The 15461-nt window shown below is 46.1% G+C and overlaps 2 protein-coding genes across 4 annotated transcripts; one reads left to right on the plus strand and one right to left on the minus strand.

Moving 5' to 3' along the window:
- Positions 1-132: 132 nt before the first annotated feature.
- LOC120673707 (probable methyltransferase PMT23) lies at positions 133-5208 on the plus strand. 3 transcript variants are annotated; one of them, XR_005674757.1, is made up of 9 exons: positions 138-1058; positions 1652-1801; positions 2070-2340; positions 2486-2596; positions 3098-3269; positions 3493-3753; positions 4340-4534; positions 4645-4965; positions 5057-5208. XR_005674757.1 is itself a non-coding variant. In XM_039954680.1 (8 exons), the coding sequence occupies exons 1-8, from the start codon at positions 312-314 to the stop codon at positions 4847-4849; spliced, it is 2112 nt and encodes a 703-aa protein (XP_039810614.1). In that variant the 5' UTR covers positions 138-311; the 3' UTR covers positions 4850-5208. The 3 variants fall into 3 exon arrangements, 2 of the variants coding, with proteins under 2 accessions (XP_039810615.1, XP_039810614.1); XM_039954680.1 differs by having other exon boundaries at positions 4645-5208; XM_039954681.1 differs by lacking the exons at positions 4645-4965; positions 5057-5208 and having other exon boundaries at positions 133-1058; positions 4362-4528.
- Positions 5209-11315: 6107 nt separating this feature from the next.
- On the minus strand, positions 11316-14806 carry LOC120673702 (protein G1-like7). Its single transcript, XM_039954672.1, has 2 exons — positions 13920-14806; positions 11316-11897 (listed from the first exon to the last, which is right to left on the minus strand). Exon 1 carries the CDS (start codon positions 14547-14549, stop codon positions 13920-13922), a length of 630 nt encoding a protein of 209 aa, XP_039810606.1. The 5' UTR covers positions 14550-14806; the 3' UTR covers positions 11316-11897.
- Between the last annotated feature and the right edge of the window lie 655 nt (positions 14807-15461).

Below are 15461 nucleotides of genomic sequence, written 5' to 3' on the forward strand. Positions count from 1 at the left end.
GTTGTTTCTTAAGGCCAAACCCTGCCACAAGGACTCCTGTCAAGCATCAACATGCAAAAAGCAGCCAAAACAATTGATGAAAGAAACAGTCTGAACTCTCTGAACACTGAACTAAACAAATCTGAGCTCACTGATTCGCTGATGAAACAAACCTCCCCAGCGCCAGACCTGCACCGAGCACAGCCCACACGGCCGCGCGCGCCCTCCTCCTTCCCCGGCCGCCGCAGCCGCTGCCTCGTCGCCTTGAGTTCTCTCCCTTTCCCCTCCCCGCTCCCCCAACCCCTGTTCCGGATTCCCATACCACAGGAGGAATGGCGATCTCCTCCGCCCTCTCCTTCCTCTCCGATCGCAAGCGCCCAATCGTCGTCGCGGTCATCCTCTTCATCGTCCTATCCTCTCTGTTCCTCCTCTTCAACCCCACACCTTCCGCGCTCCCGTTCTTCTCCTCCCCCTCTTCGCACCTCTCCTCCTCCGAGACCTCGATTCCTGTCTCCTCTAACGCATCTCCACCCGAAGCCCCGACCTCTGCTGCCTCCAACGGGGTCAGCAGCAGCAGCACTACCGCCGGTCCCGTTCCCGTCTCAGCTGACGCGTCACCGCCTGTAACTGGAACCGCCGCCGCGTCCGACGAGGTCGGCGACAGCACCGCCGGCCCGCCTCGGCCAGACGCCACCGCCGACCCCGGGGACGCTGAGGCCGACGTGCCCCAACCAGATCACGGCACGTCCCCTGCCGCGGGTGAAGAGAGTGGATCGGCTGGCAACAATGAGACCGCAGCGGGAGTCTCGGCCGAGAGGGATGCGGAGGGGCAAGGCGGCGGCGGCGCCGTGGAGGAGGCGGTGGAGCTGCCGTCGTGGGAGCTCTGCGAGGTGGGGAAGGGGGTGGTGGCCGCGGACTACATCCCCTGCCTCGACAACATGAAGGCGATCAAGGCGCTCAAGTCGCTGCGGCACATGGAGCACCGGGAGCGGCACTGCCCGGAGCCGAGGCCAAGGTGCCTCGTGCCGCTGTCCGAGAGGTACCGGCGTCCGGTGCCGTGGCCGCGCAGCCGTGACATGGTGAGGACGCCCGCTATTCTTCGGGAAGCGAGGAAGCGGTTTCTAACTTCTGTTTGTTTTATTTCCCAATGGTTGAGTTGCGGTAGCAGTAATTTAATATGCTAATCTGTGCTCCTATGCTCTGGTTTAGCATGCACTTTTGTAGTAGGTGGTACGCCAGTGCCTCGATTGCAAGATCCAACTGAGCACATATGTTAAACATACACACATGGAAAGGGTAGTAGAGAACTCTATCAGAGACTTTGCTGCAGGCTTAGAAGTTAATGATTTAATATGCCCATCTTATTGAGTTGTACATAAAGCATGATGCCTGGTTGGGGATTATTATGTGCATCTATGTGATAAGTGGTAACATACACCAATGCAAACCTTTTCTATCCATTTCAGCCAATGACCCTTGGGAACATGGCTATGCTGTATGAATACTGTCTATTAGATGAAAATTCAATGCATGGATAGTGTTTGCCTTTTCAGTGAATGCAGATTAAATCACATATCTGATATCTCTAAGCTAAAATTTATAACATAAGCTGGTTTATGTTTACCTTGGTTGAACAATCAGTAATGTGTGCTATTTCACTTGTTAATTTCAGATTTGGTATAACAATGTTCCTCACCCAAAGCTTGTAGAATACAAGAAGGACCAGAACTGGGTCAGGAAATCTGGTAACTATTTTGTTTTCCCCGGAGGTGGGACTCAATTTAAAAATGGTGTGACTGCATACATTCGATTCATTGAACAGGTAAATGTTACTTCTGCTCCTTATGTAATTCTGAGCTATGTCCAGTCAAACATTCATGCATGTAATGCTGCTTTTCCGATAGAAGTTCGTTATATTATTTGTATGTTTGTAAAATCAGCCTTGAGGCCCCAGTGAGTCAAAAGAAAAGGGCATACTTGCACTATTTGGATAACCATCACAAATTGGAATTTTTTTCTCGATTAAACATGACCAATACACTGTTCTACTTTTTCTGTCATAACTCACAGCTTGCAATTGTTTTTTATAGATTTTACCGAACATTCAATGGGGAATCCATACAAGAACTGTCCTGGATGTTGGATGCGGTGTTGCCAGCTTTGGTGGATACTTGCTTGACAGGAATGTCATTACCATGTCTTTTGCACCCAAAGATGAGCATGAAGCTCAGATACAGTTTGCACTGGAGCGTGGGATTCCTGCTTTTTTGGCAGTGATTGGAACACAAAAGCTTCCCTTCCCGGATAATTCATTTGATGCGATCCACTGTGCAAGGTGTAGGGTCCACTGGTATGCTGATGGCAAGTACTTTGGAACACTTTTATATTCTCTTATAGTTATTCTCTATTCTATTCAATACAAAATTGTTGGCTTATTTTGTTCTACACTATCTCTTGTAATGTGTGAGATACATGCATTTTTTAATGCTATTGTACTTGCGTACAGGTGGAAAACCATTGTTGGAGCTCAATAGAGTACTCAGGCCTGGAGGATATTATATTTGGTCTGCAACTCCTGTCTATCGCAAAGACCAAAGAGATAAAGATGACTGGAATGGTTTGTGAATTGTGACAGTGATCTATCACCTCATATTCTATCAGCACAATTTTTCGCATAAAATTAGTCTGTCAAGCAAATTACACCTTTGCAAAATAACAAGTGTTATTTAGGCTTCAACCACCATAAAAGTAGATTTCTAGTTTTATTTCACATCTAATCATGTCAGTTTGCAATAGAGTATACCCAGTAAGAACATTTATTGGCAAAAATATGAGAAATGCAGTGGCTATGTCAGCTATTGGAATTCATCAGTTAGTCCATTAGGAAATAATAGTCATATTTTTAATGCGGTCGTTATCATGTATGACTTGTTTTAGGTGGTCATACATAAAATTGAAATTGTTTATTACTACAGCTAACGAAATAAATTTGCATTGGTAACTTATTTGTTTCTGCTTCAGTCTGCAAAGTCCTGTTTGTTTTGCGAACCTATCACATAATAATTAGGCAGAGAACAATCTCTTATTACTGACTGGATTTGTGTTACATTGATGGCAGCAATGATTGCTCTGACCAATTCGATCTGCTGGAGGACAGTGGTAAGGTCTCGGGATATCAGTAAGATCGGAGTTGTTATATACCAAAAACCGACATCAAATTCATGCTACCTTATGAGAAAAAATAACGAACCACCTCTGTGCTCTGAGAGTGATGGATCACGTTCTCCTTGGTACATTTTCTTGCTGCCCTTTTCTTTCTTTTTTCGTGCACATTATTTACTCAGTGATTTATACCAGTGTCTATGATCACTTTGCCTGGGCATGGATGCATCTGTGGCCAAGACACACGATTTGTACCATCTTGGGTCGTGGCTACTGATGCATCACCTTCAGAGGGAATATGATATGATTTTTATTGGTTCCATATATATTATCTCATATTTTACCTTTCAGGTACACACCTCTCGATAGTTGCCTGTTTCCTACTGTTTCAAGTTCAGGTGGAGGAAATACCTGGCCCATTTCATGGCCTGAAAGACTTGACATGAAGCATTCAACTACATCTAAGAACACTTCCTTTCAGTTTTCTCAAGAAAAAGTTGATTCTGATGCAAACAATTGGAAGGACCTTGTTTCAGAAGTATACCTCAATGAATTTGCAGTTAATTGGTCTAGCGTTCGCAATGTTATGGACATGAATGCTGGTTTTGGAGGGTAAGCAAAAAACTGATTTGAGCTCTTTGTGCAATTTAAGGTGACTAATTGACCAAAATTGTCACGACAATGCCATTTGAAAATTCTAAATTTCATTTCTGCCTGATTCCTACGAATTTATTTCCTTTAATTTTACTGAATCTTGTTAGACTGCTCAGATGTGTCAGACAATCAGAATCGCTAATTTGATAAGGTACTGAAACAATGGCTATTCACCTTATTTAGCTGGCATAGTTTTTTTTGTTCTTGTTGAAGGTTGTAACATGCTGTATTTTCAGCAATTGGCTTTGCAATCCTTGGCTTAAGGTATTCTAGACTTCTAGTGTTTAATGGAATACACAGTTCGCATTCAGCCTGGCACTGTTTTGTGGTCCTGGATTGTGAGTTGGGAAGGTACCTCATTAAAATCAAGGGTCCAGCTTTATTCAGAGGACATCTGATCTGCTTGCATGATGCTTGTGGTTTATATTTTGTTATTACATTTAGATTCAAATTTACTTTTCAGATATTCTTATTTTCTTAAAATAGTGATTAATTAAGTGCTTCATTTGTGGTGAGACATTGATCGAGATTGTTTCCTTAACAGATTTGCATCATCTCTTATTCAGCTACCATTATGGGTTATGAATGTTGTGCCTGTTGATCAGCCAGATACATTGCCCATCATTTTTAACAGAGGTTTGATTGGGGTATACCATGACTGGTGTGAATCTTTTAATACATACCCACGAACTTATGATCTTCTTCACATGAGTTATCTCCTAGGGTCCCTTACAAAAAGGTAAATGAGCTTGTCTTCTTATTGTTGAAGGACTCTTGCTGTTAATATTCTGGCACTCTCTTGTAGACAACTTTATAGCGAGCAAGCTTTATATTTGTTTTGTACTGTAGGTGCCATATCAGTGAAGTAGCCGCGGAAATTGACAGAATACTTAGACCGGGTAGATGGTTTGTGCTCCAAGACACTATAGAAGTGATAAGAAAGATAGACCCTGTTCTTCGTTCTCTGCATTACAAGACAACCATTATCAAACATCAGTTTCTTGTTGCCACCAAGGGTTTCTGGCGCCCTGTCAGTACAGGTCCTCAGTCATGATGATTGCGCTTCCACGCCAGATGGAGCCATGGACTCACTGATTCTTCTGATTCCTATTACATTGATTCTTCTCATAGCATAGATGATTAGAGAATACACTGTAGCCCCATATCAAGGTGAGTTTCAGAGTTCCAGTTTCCCCTGCTTTGTTTCACTATTTTTTGAAATGTTTTGGCCATGTGAATTTCTGTTTGGTATTGCAAACAGGTTGAATCAACGGTTAGTGCTAACATGTCTGTTAGGTGATTCTAGAAGCTTTTTTTTTGTATATTGATAGCTATAAACTATGCCATCAGTATTTTGTATATTTAGCTATAGAATTATCATCTTGCAAAATAACAAGTATGGGTTTCAAATTATTTCTCCTCTGATCATTTATTTTTCTCATCCCGATGTCTATAAACTGCATGACTATATGAGTATATGATGACTAGTTACAGTTAAGCCATTCGAGGCCAAATTATTTGGTTGCGATTCGGCACAGCTGATATCTTACCTATGGACTATGGAGCTTTCGCTTATAGAAACATTCTAGTATTCTAGAAATAACGACCCCATGAGATGAACTAGAACCCCAGTGGTATTATAATTTACCCTTGCCCTGTAGCTAATTCATCCTCTAATCTTCCTAGCCCTGCTGTACGATGCCATGAGCCGCTCTATCACAGCACCTTCAGGCACAGAGCCACCATCTCTGGTATGGATGCCAGTGTCGTTGGGCGAGCACGGGCAAGCTGTGAGGACAAAAGGATGCTTTGCCGGCGAGCTCGTCGGCATCCGGGTTGGGAATTTCCTTGAACATGTGGCTGTCGAGGACTTCCTTCGCCAGCCGCTTCTATCTCTGGATGCATGGTGGGCGAGCGCGTGGAGGCCATGGCACGAGCACCGTTTGGCACCATAAAGGTCCTTGTGGCATGTTCGAAGTCGCGCAGAGAGAGCCGGGTGTGGGCATGTGGCGAGGATCCTCCGTGGACCAGCATGGGGCTGGGCCGCTGGCACGCGAGGTGGGAGATGCAGATGCCCGGTGAGGATACTCACGGTGTGCCGATGTGATCAGTCATTCTTGTCATGCTGCTGTCCATGGAAAATCCGCGCCACTGCGGCCTCGTACGCGTACGCCTCGTAGAAATCGGAAACAGTGGCCTGCCCCTGAGATCTGAGATTGATCGAGAAGCCCCACAAGGGAGCGGCCCTTGCGGCCGCGCGCCGCAGATGACGACTACTGCGTCGTCCCTGTCGGTGGCTGCCCTGCCGTTCACGAGCCGATTCCTGCTTGGCCATGATTCCCGCTGACCCCAGCAGCCGGGGTATTGGTAGTCCCCTGCAATGCCAGTGATGAGGCTCAGCCAGCCGCCCGGCCACGTACCGTCAGCACGCGTTCAAACTTCAAAGGTGGTGCCAGACTACTGCTAGTGCCATAACCTCATTTTTACTACGTTCCAGCTAGCTAGCTCATCAGAGCTCATCAGCCGATAGCCTGATACTACTAATTAATAACAATCACCGACGGAACCTTTTAAGTGGTCGAGGGGGATTCACTGGTTAGCATTTTCCCCTCTGAATGGCTGACGATGTTCAAGTGTAGTTCAACCATTTCCTGCGAGTCTTGATGAATTCCCAACTAACTACAGTATTACCGATCAGGAAAATCAGAGCAGGTGCACAACTCAACAAAGACCCCGTTGGCCACCTGCTGGCTTTCTGTCAGCAAATGTCGCAAATCTGGTAATGGATACCCACACCCACATCTAGGGATTAGCTGAAGCACGTACATCTACTGACTACTGTGCATGCATATGCGTGATGCCAATACGTCATTTCTGGCGTGGCAAGCGGCAAGCGCTCTTGCCAACATAGAGACATATAGAGTACTCCCGGTCTCCTCCTGGCTCCTGCAGCGCAATAGCATGCACGTAGCTCTGCCTTTGTTGCTACCACCACCTACCAGCACTTGCACTGTAGCACAGTATGTGCTGAGATATATGTTGGCTGTCACACATGCATTCCAGCTGTAGCAAGGTGGTAGGACGACGATGATCGATGACCCCTGAATCCCTGACCAAAGTAGAAGCCATGGCTTGAAGCCTTCACCCTTGAACAACATACCACGGCAGTGGGCATGCATTATTGTTGTGTGTATGTGAAGCTAGAGTGTAGAGACTGTAAGAGTCTTACATTCGGTCTTGTGATTTCTGAATCTAGCTGGTCTCCTGCCGATGCAGTGTTAATGGCAATAAATAAATGAATGAAGTCGGCTCTTTCAGTGAACACATCATGCACAAGAGCTCTATCAATCTCCAAGAGTTTGGCAAATTCAGCTTGGTAAATCTTGTGATTTGCCAACTCCTAAAACTATATGCCAAGTAAAAATAAAGTCCATCTTCAATAGTTTGCTATTTTAGACTTGGCAAAATGTAAAAAGAAGGCCCACAAGAATTTTTTGCCGGCCTTTTCCTGTATGACGCGCGAAGTCGCGTCCTGCTTCGCGCGCGCCGCCGCCGCCGTTGCGTGTTCTTGCGTGCCACGCGATCTGCTGCCGGCGTGATCCAACAGTCGGTCTGCTCCGTGCAATCACAATTGCAATCGTCAGCTAACCGACTAATATGGTCAATTGACCAACGTATCCGATTGACACCGCCAGCTGACCGACTTATACCGTGAACCCTAATTGGATTGATCAAAGGAACAAGATGGATCATATACCTGAACCCTAGCAGAGAGCACGGCGGCGTCGATGATGATTCATTGCGCGTGAGGACTCCAGATGAAGATTCTTCCCGCGCGCGGGAGAAGGAGACCGACGGGCTTCGCGCGCGCCGAGAGTCGCGGAGACGCTAGAGACCGCGATGCCAAGTCCTTCCCGAGCGCGTATATTTGCGCGTGGAGGGGGTGAGATTTGCCAAGTTCCTAAACTTACCAAGTTGGATGCCAAACTGTTGGAGTCGGTTTTTTCTTGATTTGCCAAAAAAAGATGATGCCAAGTAGAAATGCCCAACTCTTGAAAATGCTCAACTTTGTAGTGTTTGGTAAAATGCTCATATCAAGATTTACCTTAATCGATCGCACCTACTCCTAGGCTCTTAGCTATTTGTAGTTTTATAGTGACACTATATATAGACTATCCTTTAAATTAAAGTTTATATGCAGCTTTTTATTATAATGCATAAACCAACTTCACGGTGAATCAGCACTGTACCTGCCACCAGCCAGCTAGCAGTACTTTTCTCTCATAACAAATTAGCACCAGCTATCAGCCATAGCCAAGCAAACAGAGTGATATCTTGGACATTGATCTAGTTGACACTTTTGTTTGTTTGTTTGTATGCTCAGTACTAATAAGAAATAAAATCATTTCAAATTTGATTTGTCATTGAGTGTTGAAAGCAACACTTCATAACTAATAAGTTGATTGAAATTGCACAATAATATAAGAAGCCTGTTCATACGCCTCAAAAATCATTTCAAACTGGCATGCGTGTAGCGCGAGGAAAGAGATGGATATGATGATGCATGCTTCAGCAAAATTATTCCAGTCACTTTTCTTAAGAGCGAAATATTCTGTGCTCCTTTTCTCTGGCGCTTACATCTTTTCTATGGACCATTTGCCTGCTAACTGATGATATATATATTCGTCTATTTCTGTGAGCTTAAAGTGATCCGTACATGCTTGCTGTCGAAGCAACCACAAAATGTGAGTAAAATAATGAGAAATCGAACATATCAACCTGCCCCACTTTTATTCTTCAGATATTGAGTGCCCCGGCGGTGTGGTGCACTAAAGGAAGCATCATGCATTCATGCTACCTAATTACGAAGTTTGTTGGCACTTTGTACTAATGATTCTTTTATAAAAAATATATGTCTAGTGTACTGTGGTAGGAAAATATTTCGATTATCTTGTGTCAAGGGCAGCATATTTAATTTCAAATCAAACTGAATATATTATTCACCAGCCACTATCTGACGAGGTTTTCTGCAAGACAGCTTGAATTCATCTGAGATGAAACAAAACTACATTTAAGTCATTAGGGATGCCAAAATAATAATCCATGAGAAGCGCAACAAAGAAGTGTGTACATATTCATATTTTCCTTATTAATTGCTATTGCACGCCAATTATACTCAGAGCATTCCTAACAACAGTACGTCTTGAGAACCGCAAGGGATAGTCCAGATACAAAAATGTTTCCTTAAAAAAAATTGTCAGATACAAAAATTGATAGTGATCGTATGTAGTCAAGGAATAATTTTTACTGGCCATGAATGGAACATGACCACTTGTTGAACTACAATTATTTATGTTTAAACAGTTGAACAGTGCGATTCTTTTCATATATAATCTTATGTGGTTCCCACATTATAGTCAAACAATTTTTTTGCGAGGATTTGTCAAACGGATTTGTCCCGTGCATTATATTACTAAACTGACGAAGGAATGAAGAAACACATGAACATCAGTCAAACAGTTACAAAAATACAGTTACAAAAAACTATGAAGGTGCTTCTTAACCCACAGTTGTCATAAAAGAAAAGGCTGCATATAAATTGTACATTAAAAGTTTCGTATGCACATAAGGCTGCAGAAATAGTGAAGTAAATACAGGCTGCCCACATGCTAATTTATTCTGTAATATCAAGCACATATATGTGTGCCATGGTTATCTCCTAAATGAATCTCTTGATCGGCCAAAAAGATGGAGGTTGCTTGCAAAATCAGCAGGAGCACACCTAACTTTTGATCTTACAAATACTATATATATTTAATTATTTGTGTGCTGACACTAATTTCTGAGTCGGGTGAAGGTGCCAATAAAATTCTAGTAAAATCTAATCGTGGCGCTCCTTTTCTAACTGCCAACACTCATGTAGTGTATTGGTAAGCTTCTCAATTGAGGAAGACTACAACCAGGGTTCAAATCTTGGTAGTAGCACAAAAAAAAACCCTCGCTGGCAACCTAAAAAATCGTGGCAGGGCACCGGCCTGTGGCACCTGTGGTTGGTTTGAGCCCTCCTACTAGGGGTAGTTGCAGTGGTCGCACGCATAGTGGGTCGTGGTCGGTCTAGGTTATGGTGCGGCTCTATAGGGTGAAACTGGGGTTTTGAAAGTTTTCTTGTTCGGCTTGGTTGAGGTTTTTTTTTTGTGCAATGTTGTGGGGCGGTCTTTCTCCTGCCACCTGAGTTTTTTTTTCTCATCTAACTGAAGAATCTTCACAAGGAAATTATCAACATTAACTGGTTATACTACAAACAATTAAGTATATATTTTAAATTAACTATCCATCTAATAAAAGGGACATAGCAAGCAAAGTAAAGAAGTTAGTACTTCGCAAGTCTATCAAGGTATGAAATTAAAGCCAGCTGCTTCTGCAGACACACTGGCTGACTGGCCGCTGTGTCTAGCAGAAAACTTTAGCTAGCTCAGAGATCGTATAGCTAGGAGCCGGCCGGTACTCTTCGATGTGTACGGGTCTAACAAGGAATCCTACTATAAATTTATTGGTTGAGGAAGGAGCGTCATGATAGATGTAGGGTCAGACTGTCTTCCTCAACTTTAAGAACAGGAAAAATGCTTAGCTTTGTGCCTTTCCTTCTTGTTCAATTGACCACACATCAGTATAATAATTCTTGTGTAAAAGCTGCAATCTTCTGTTGCTTCTATATATGAGTCATCACCACTATCTATCTCTCATATATGCTCACTGAAGTGATAGTGAAGCATTAATTGCAAAATAAATTATTAGTATATATAGTATATATGAGATTGATTCAAGCACCAGTGAACTCGAAAAAATGAAGAGGCAGCAAATGGAATAAGGAAGGGAAGCAGTACACAGTAGCCGTACCTATATATCTAGAAGCCACCACACTATTGTACACCAAATCATAAAATGCACTTTAGGTTATCATTGTGGAACAAGAGCATCCAACGTATGCTCATAAATGACTTAATAAGTTGAAGAAACAGTAGATGATACTTTGCTGCTACAACAGAACCATCAGAGAATACTGAAATACTGAATTCATCCTCAAGTTTACTGCTGATGCAACCAAAGTACTAACAAATAGTAGATGCCATCCAACCAAAACAGTTATTGGCGGTTATAAAATGGTTATCGCTGGTGAAGAGTCCACTGCAATTAATGATGCCTGCCGTTCCAGAGAGAGATAATTAATTCTCCCGTACTGAAGAAAGAAAGGATTAAGTAGTCGAACATATAATGAAGCACAAACCGGCCAATAATATATGCATGGAAGATCGATCTATGCTACATCAGACAATGCGCGGATCGGACAGATCAACAAGCTGGTGATGATCGAGCCTGCTGCATGATTGCATGCGGTACTGTAGTTACTAGCTAGTACGGCACAGAAAAATCGCAAGAAATTCAAGATTCCAACAGTACTAGCAGAGTTAAGCCTTTGTCTTGCCCACTAAGGTGCAAGCCAGGGGGAGGCTAATAATATATATGAAGGTATATATATATATAGTATTACTCGCGTCTATATGCCCAATAATTTCAGACAAGACCTGACATATGAGACGACTCAGCTCCGATCCAACACGGGTCGCCTGTGATCGATCAGGATTAATTCAGGACCCCTGAGGAGAAGGAGGCCGCTGATGGCTGGCTATAGTGAAATCCCACGGTGTGGGGCCGGACGCGCGCGGCGCGGCGGAGCAACGGCAACCATGGCACCGACACGAAAAAAGAACTAGAGAAAAGAACAATAAGACGGTGGTGGCAGGCGGGCAGCCAAGTTGCGGCCGGGCGTGCATATATGCCATACAGTGGCACCGCGAGCTCGGAGAGGCCGGTGCACCGGGTGATACTGGGATGGACTCCTGGACAGGAAGGCCGGGGAGCAGCGGCTCGTCGTCTTTTCCTTATTTCCTCCCAGGCCAAGTGTGGACATGAGCAAAGGGTTTGCTGCTTGACCCACACAGCCCTTTGTTGACCACTGGTGACCACTAAGTGAGGGAGAAAGGATGAGCTAAGACCCCTGGTGACCACTAAATACTGTTCATCTTCGTCCTCGCTTTCTGAAACTGAAAGCAATGCAAGCACTCAGTCAGTGAGGTCACGTGGAAAACAAGAAATGCTCATCAGATCAGATCATGTATGCAACAAAGAAAAACGGATTATTACTGGACGGAGATGTGGTTAATTATTAAGCTCTAGAGAGATTTCAAGTATCTATATATCCTCATTTGGAAGCATCATTGGTGTCCACACCGGGGTTCAAACCCTGATGTCTACTTACTTAGATGTTTACTATCTCATAAGTGGAAAGGAAGCGGTAGTTTGAAGTTAAGACTTCAATGGCTCAAAGTCCGCATCCAGATCAGAAGTGGGTGGTAAAAACTTGAGAAACATAGAAAAAACTAAGCGAGAAATGAAAATCCACCATCAATAAGTATGTAGCCCTACTAAAAGAATCCACATCCAGAAGTTATCTATCCTCAATTTAATGCACCATTATATTGTGGAGTCGTGGTTGCATGACTCCACTTGACCACTTCTACCCATCAGGGTTTGAAATCCTCACCTGGAAGCGAGCGGTAAACATATATCTTTGGAATCAAAAATTAAGAGAGAAATGAAGGTTCACCGTTCAATTTGTGTAGAACTGCATAACTTAATTTAGAGTGTGTGAAAAACTTTTGGAAGGAAAAAGAGCATAAGAGGTTGAGAGGACTCTTGGCATGCAAATCCAGAGTCAGAGGACCACGGACGCGCACTGGCACCGGGCAGAGGGATATATCATATATGCGTGCGTGCTTCTGGCGGCGAGGTACGACGCACGGATCAAGCGGCGCGTGAGAAAGAGATGGCGGCAGTTTGGCAGTGAGTGAGGCGAGTGCACGTGTGGTCGATCAGAGAGATTCAGTACGTGCTGCGCCTGCACGCCGTGCCATGGGCCTCTCCGTGCTGCCGCTGCTGCGACGATCCGTATTCCGTAGTCTACAGTCCCATCCGGCCAGTCCGCCGGCCGGGGACCAGCGCAGGGATCAGATCGATCTCCTCCGCCTCCCCTCGCCCCTTTCTATTTAAGGCCAAATCCACTCGCGCGTGCATGCCCAGCCGGCTATCATCCCTCTCTCGCTCCCCGCTTCTCTCTCTCTCTCTCATCCCTTCTCGTCGCCATTAAAGACCACGAGATCGAGCTAGTGGTGACACACATGACCTCTCTCCTCCTCCTGCTGCTCCGCCTAATTCGTGCTCGAGCGAGCATGCACGTACATGGTAAATGGGAGTTGGTCAGCTCTGGTGGTGAGATGGAGGAGGACTGGGTTAGTGAGAGATAGGGCAGCCGGGAAGAACACTCTAGCGCCCGTCAGGGGCGTGCGCCATGCGTGCCCGGGAAGGAGGGGGCACCGCCATCAATGCCGGTTTCGTGTGACTGTACGCCTCCTCATTTGAACAGCTCCGTTCATCCAGGAGAGAAATGAAATTCGGCAGCGGCACTCAAGAAACACACACACAAAAAAATCCGTTCAGCAAAGAAACACACACAAGAAATGCTTGCGAAAAGATAGACAGCTGCTACTACTGTAGTATATACTAGCTAGCTAGTACAATGATGTGTTTGGTTGCACCAATGCATCATAGCATATAGATCGAAATGCAAATTATCCGTTAATTAGAAGCAAGTATTATGAGATGCGAGTTTGAAACCAAATTAAAAATGCTTGGGAGATTGAGTTCAAATGTTATTAGCAAGCTAGCTAGCTAGGAAGCCATTAACATGGCCTCAAATATTCATTGCTTTACCAAGAACATATATATATTAATATATATGTATCAGATCATGAACACACAGTTGCCCTTGCACCGATTAATCGCCAACTTCTTCCCCTTTCAGCTACTACTACTCCAATATCTAGCCATATACTTGACCTAATAAACCGGAAAAAAAGGGGGATCCAAAACCCTGGTAAGAAAGGATGAAATGGGCAGAGAAAAGAAGCAACGCAAAGCACATATATATAGCAAAAGCAGTAGAAAGCTAAGCTCAAATCTTGCGATGCGGAGACGATAATTAAACAAGATCTGCAGATCTACTGTACTCAGGTGTTGCTCGGTGCAGCGCTGCTCCCTCCAGCCTGATGAGCGGCGGCCGTCGCAGCTGCAGCTCTGCTGATGCTCCCGCTCCCGCCGGCCGCGGCGGCGGACGAGCTCGACGACGGCTCGGCGGCCTGCTGCGCGCGCTTGCGCTTCTTCTTCTCGTAGGGGATGCCGCGCGCCTTGGCCTGCGAGTCGCGCACCTCGCGGAGGTAGATCCGCACGGCGCGCGCGGCGAAGGGGTTGGACTCGGGCGTGCCGCCGCTCTCCTCGTACGCGGCGCGCAGGCGGCCGATGAGCGCGTCGAGGGAGCCCCAGGCCTGCCGCAGTGGGCACGGGCAGGGCCCCGGCGGCGCGGGCTGGCCGTAGTAGGCGCACCCGGCGGCGTGCACCTTGGTCTTGCCGAACTGGTCCAGGTACCTGAGGAACTCGATCACGTGCGCGCCGCTGCACCGCGCCAGCGTCAGCGGCGGGCGGTGGTTCCGCAGGTACTGCAGGAACGTGTTCCAGTCCCGCCGCTTCTGCGACTCGTACCTGCTCAGCTGCGCCGGCCGCTGCTGCGGCGCCACGGCCGGCGCGTCACCGCCGCCTCCTCCGCCAACGACCGGCGACGGGCCAGGCCCGGACGGATCCATGCAAGCAGCTAGCTACTATGAGAGAGAGAGCTGGCAAGCAAGCGAGCGAGCCAGCGACGACGACAACTGAGGGAGCACGAAGGATCGGAATCGCAGCTGGGAGCTAGCTAGCAGCGATCGATCGCGATGAGTGGACGCGCACCGGGGCGCGGGGTGTGGTAAAGCAGAGATCCGGGGGCCGCGACGGGGTGGATCGAGATGGGACGTTGGAAAGGGAAGGGAGAGGGGGAGCTAGCGGAGCCGGAGAGCGACGGGGAGCGAAGGGGAGATGAATGTTACTGGGGGGAGAGAGCTAAGGAAGGGGTGTGAGGCTGACGGGCCATTCGCCTGGGTGGCCCCCACCCATGCCGAAAGAATCCGCACGTACGTACGTACACGACGCGTACGAGTGGCGTGTAATATACGTAGTGCATGCGGGGTAGATACTGTAGACAGCGGCAGAGAATCAACACCCCAAGTGGAAGGTCAACTAGCTATGGATTTGTCTCCCACAGGATATGCCTCCGCGCCGGTACAAAATCTTGGTGCTCGTTTGCGCGCTTCACTGGTTTGTAAGCACATGATGTACATGTCACCTGAAAGACATGATGAAAGAAAAATCCTGGTGTTCCAGGCCCTACAGCTACACTCAGTGGCGGAACCAGGATTGAGTCGAACCCCGGGCCGAGTTTTAAGTATAGACGTCAACAAACTCACAGTTCAAAAGATACATGAAAATATAAACGGAAAGATAGATAACATACAAAAAGCGCCATCGCGAAGTAATATATTTATTCTTCTTCAGCAATTGATCCAAGTCCTTCTTCGGCAATTGATCCAAATTCAGAGGTAGAAACTACTGCAAAATGAAAAAAAATTGGGCCGAACCCCGGGCCATGGCCCGGGTGGCCCGGGGTGTGCATCCGCCCCTGG

Source organism: Panicum virgatum, chromosome 5N (genome assembly GCF_016808335.1).
Source record: "Panicum virgatum strain AP13 chromosome 5N, P.virgatum_v5, whole genome shotgun sequence".
In the NCBI taxonomy this organism is placed as follows: Eukaryota; Viridiplantae; Streptophyta; class Magnoliopsida; order Poales; family Poaceae; genus Panicum; species Panicum virgatum.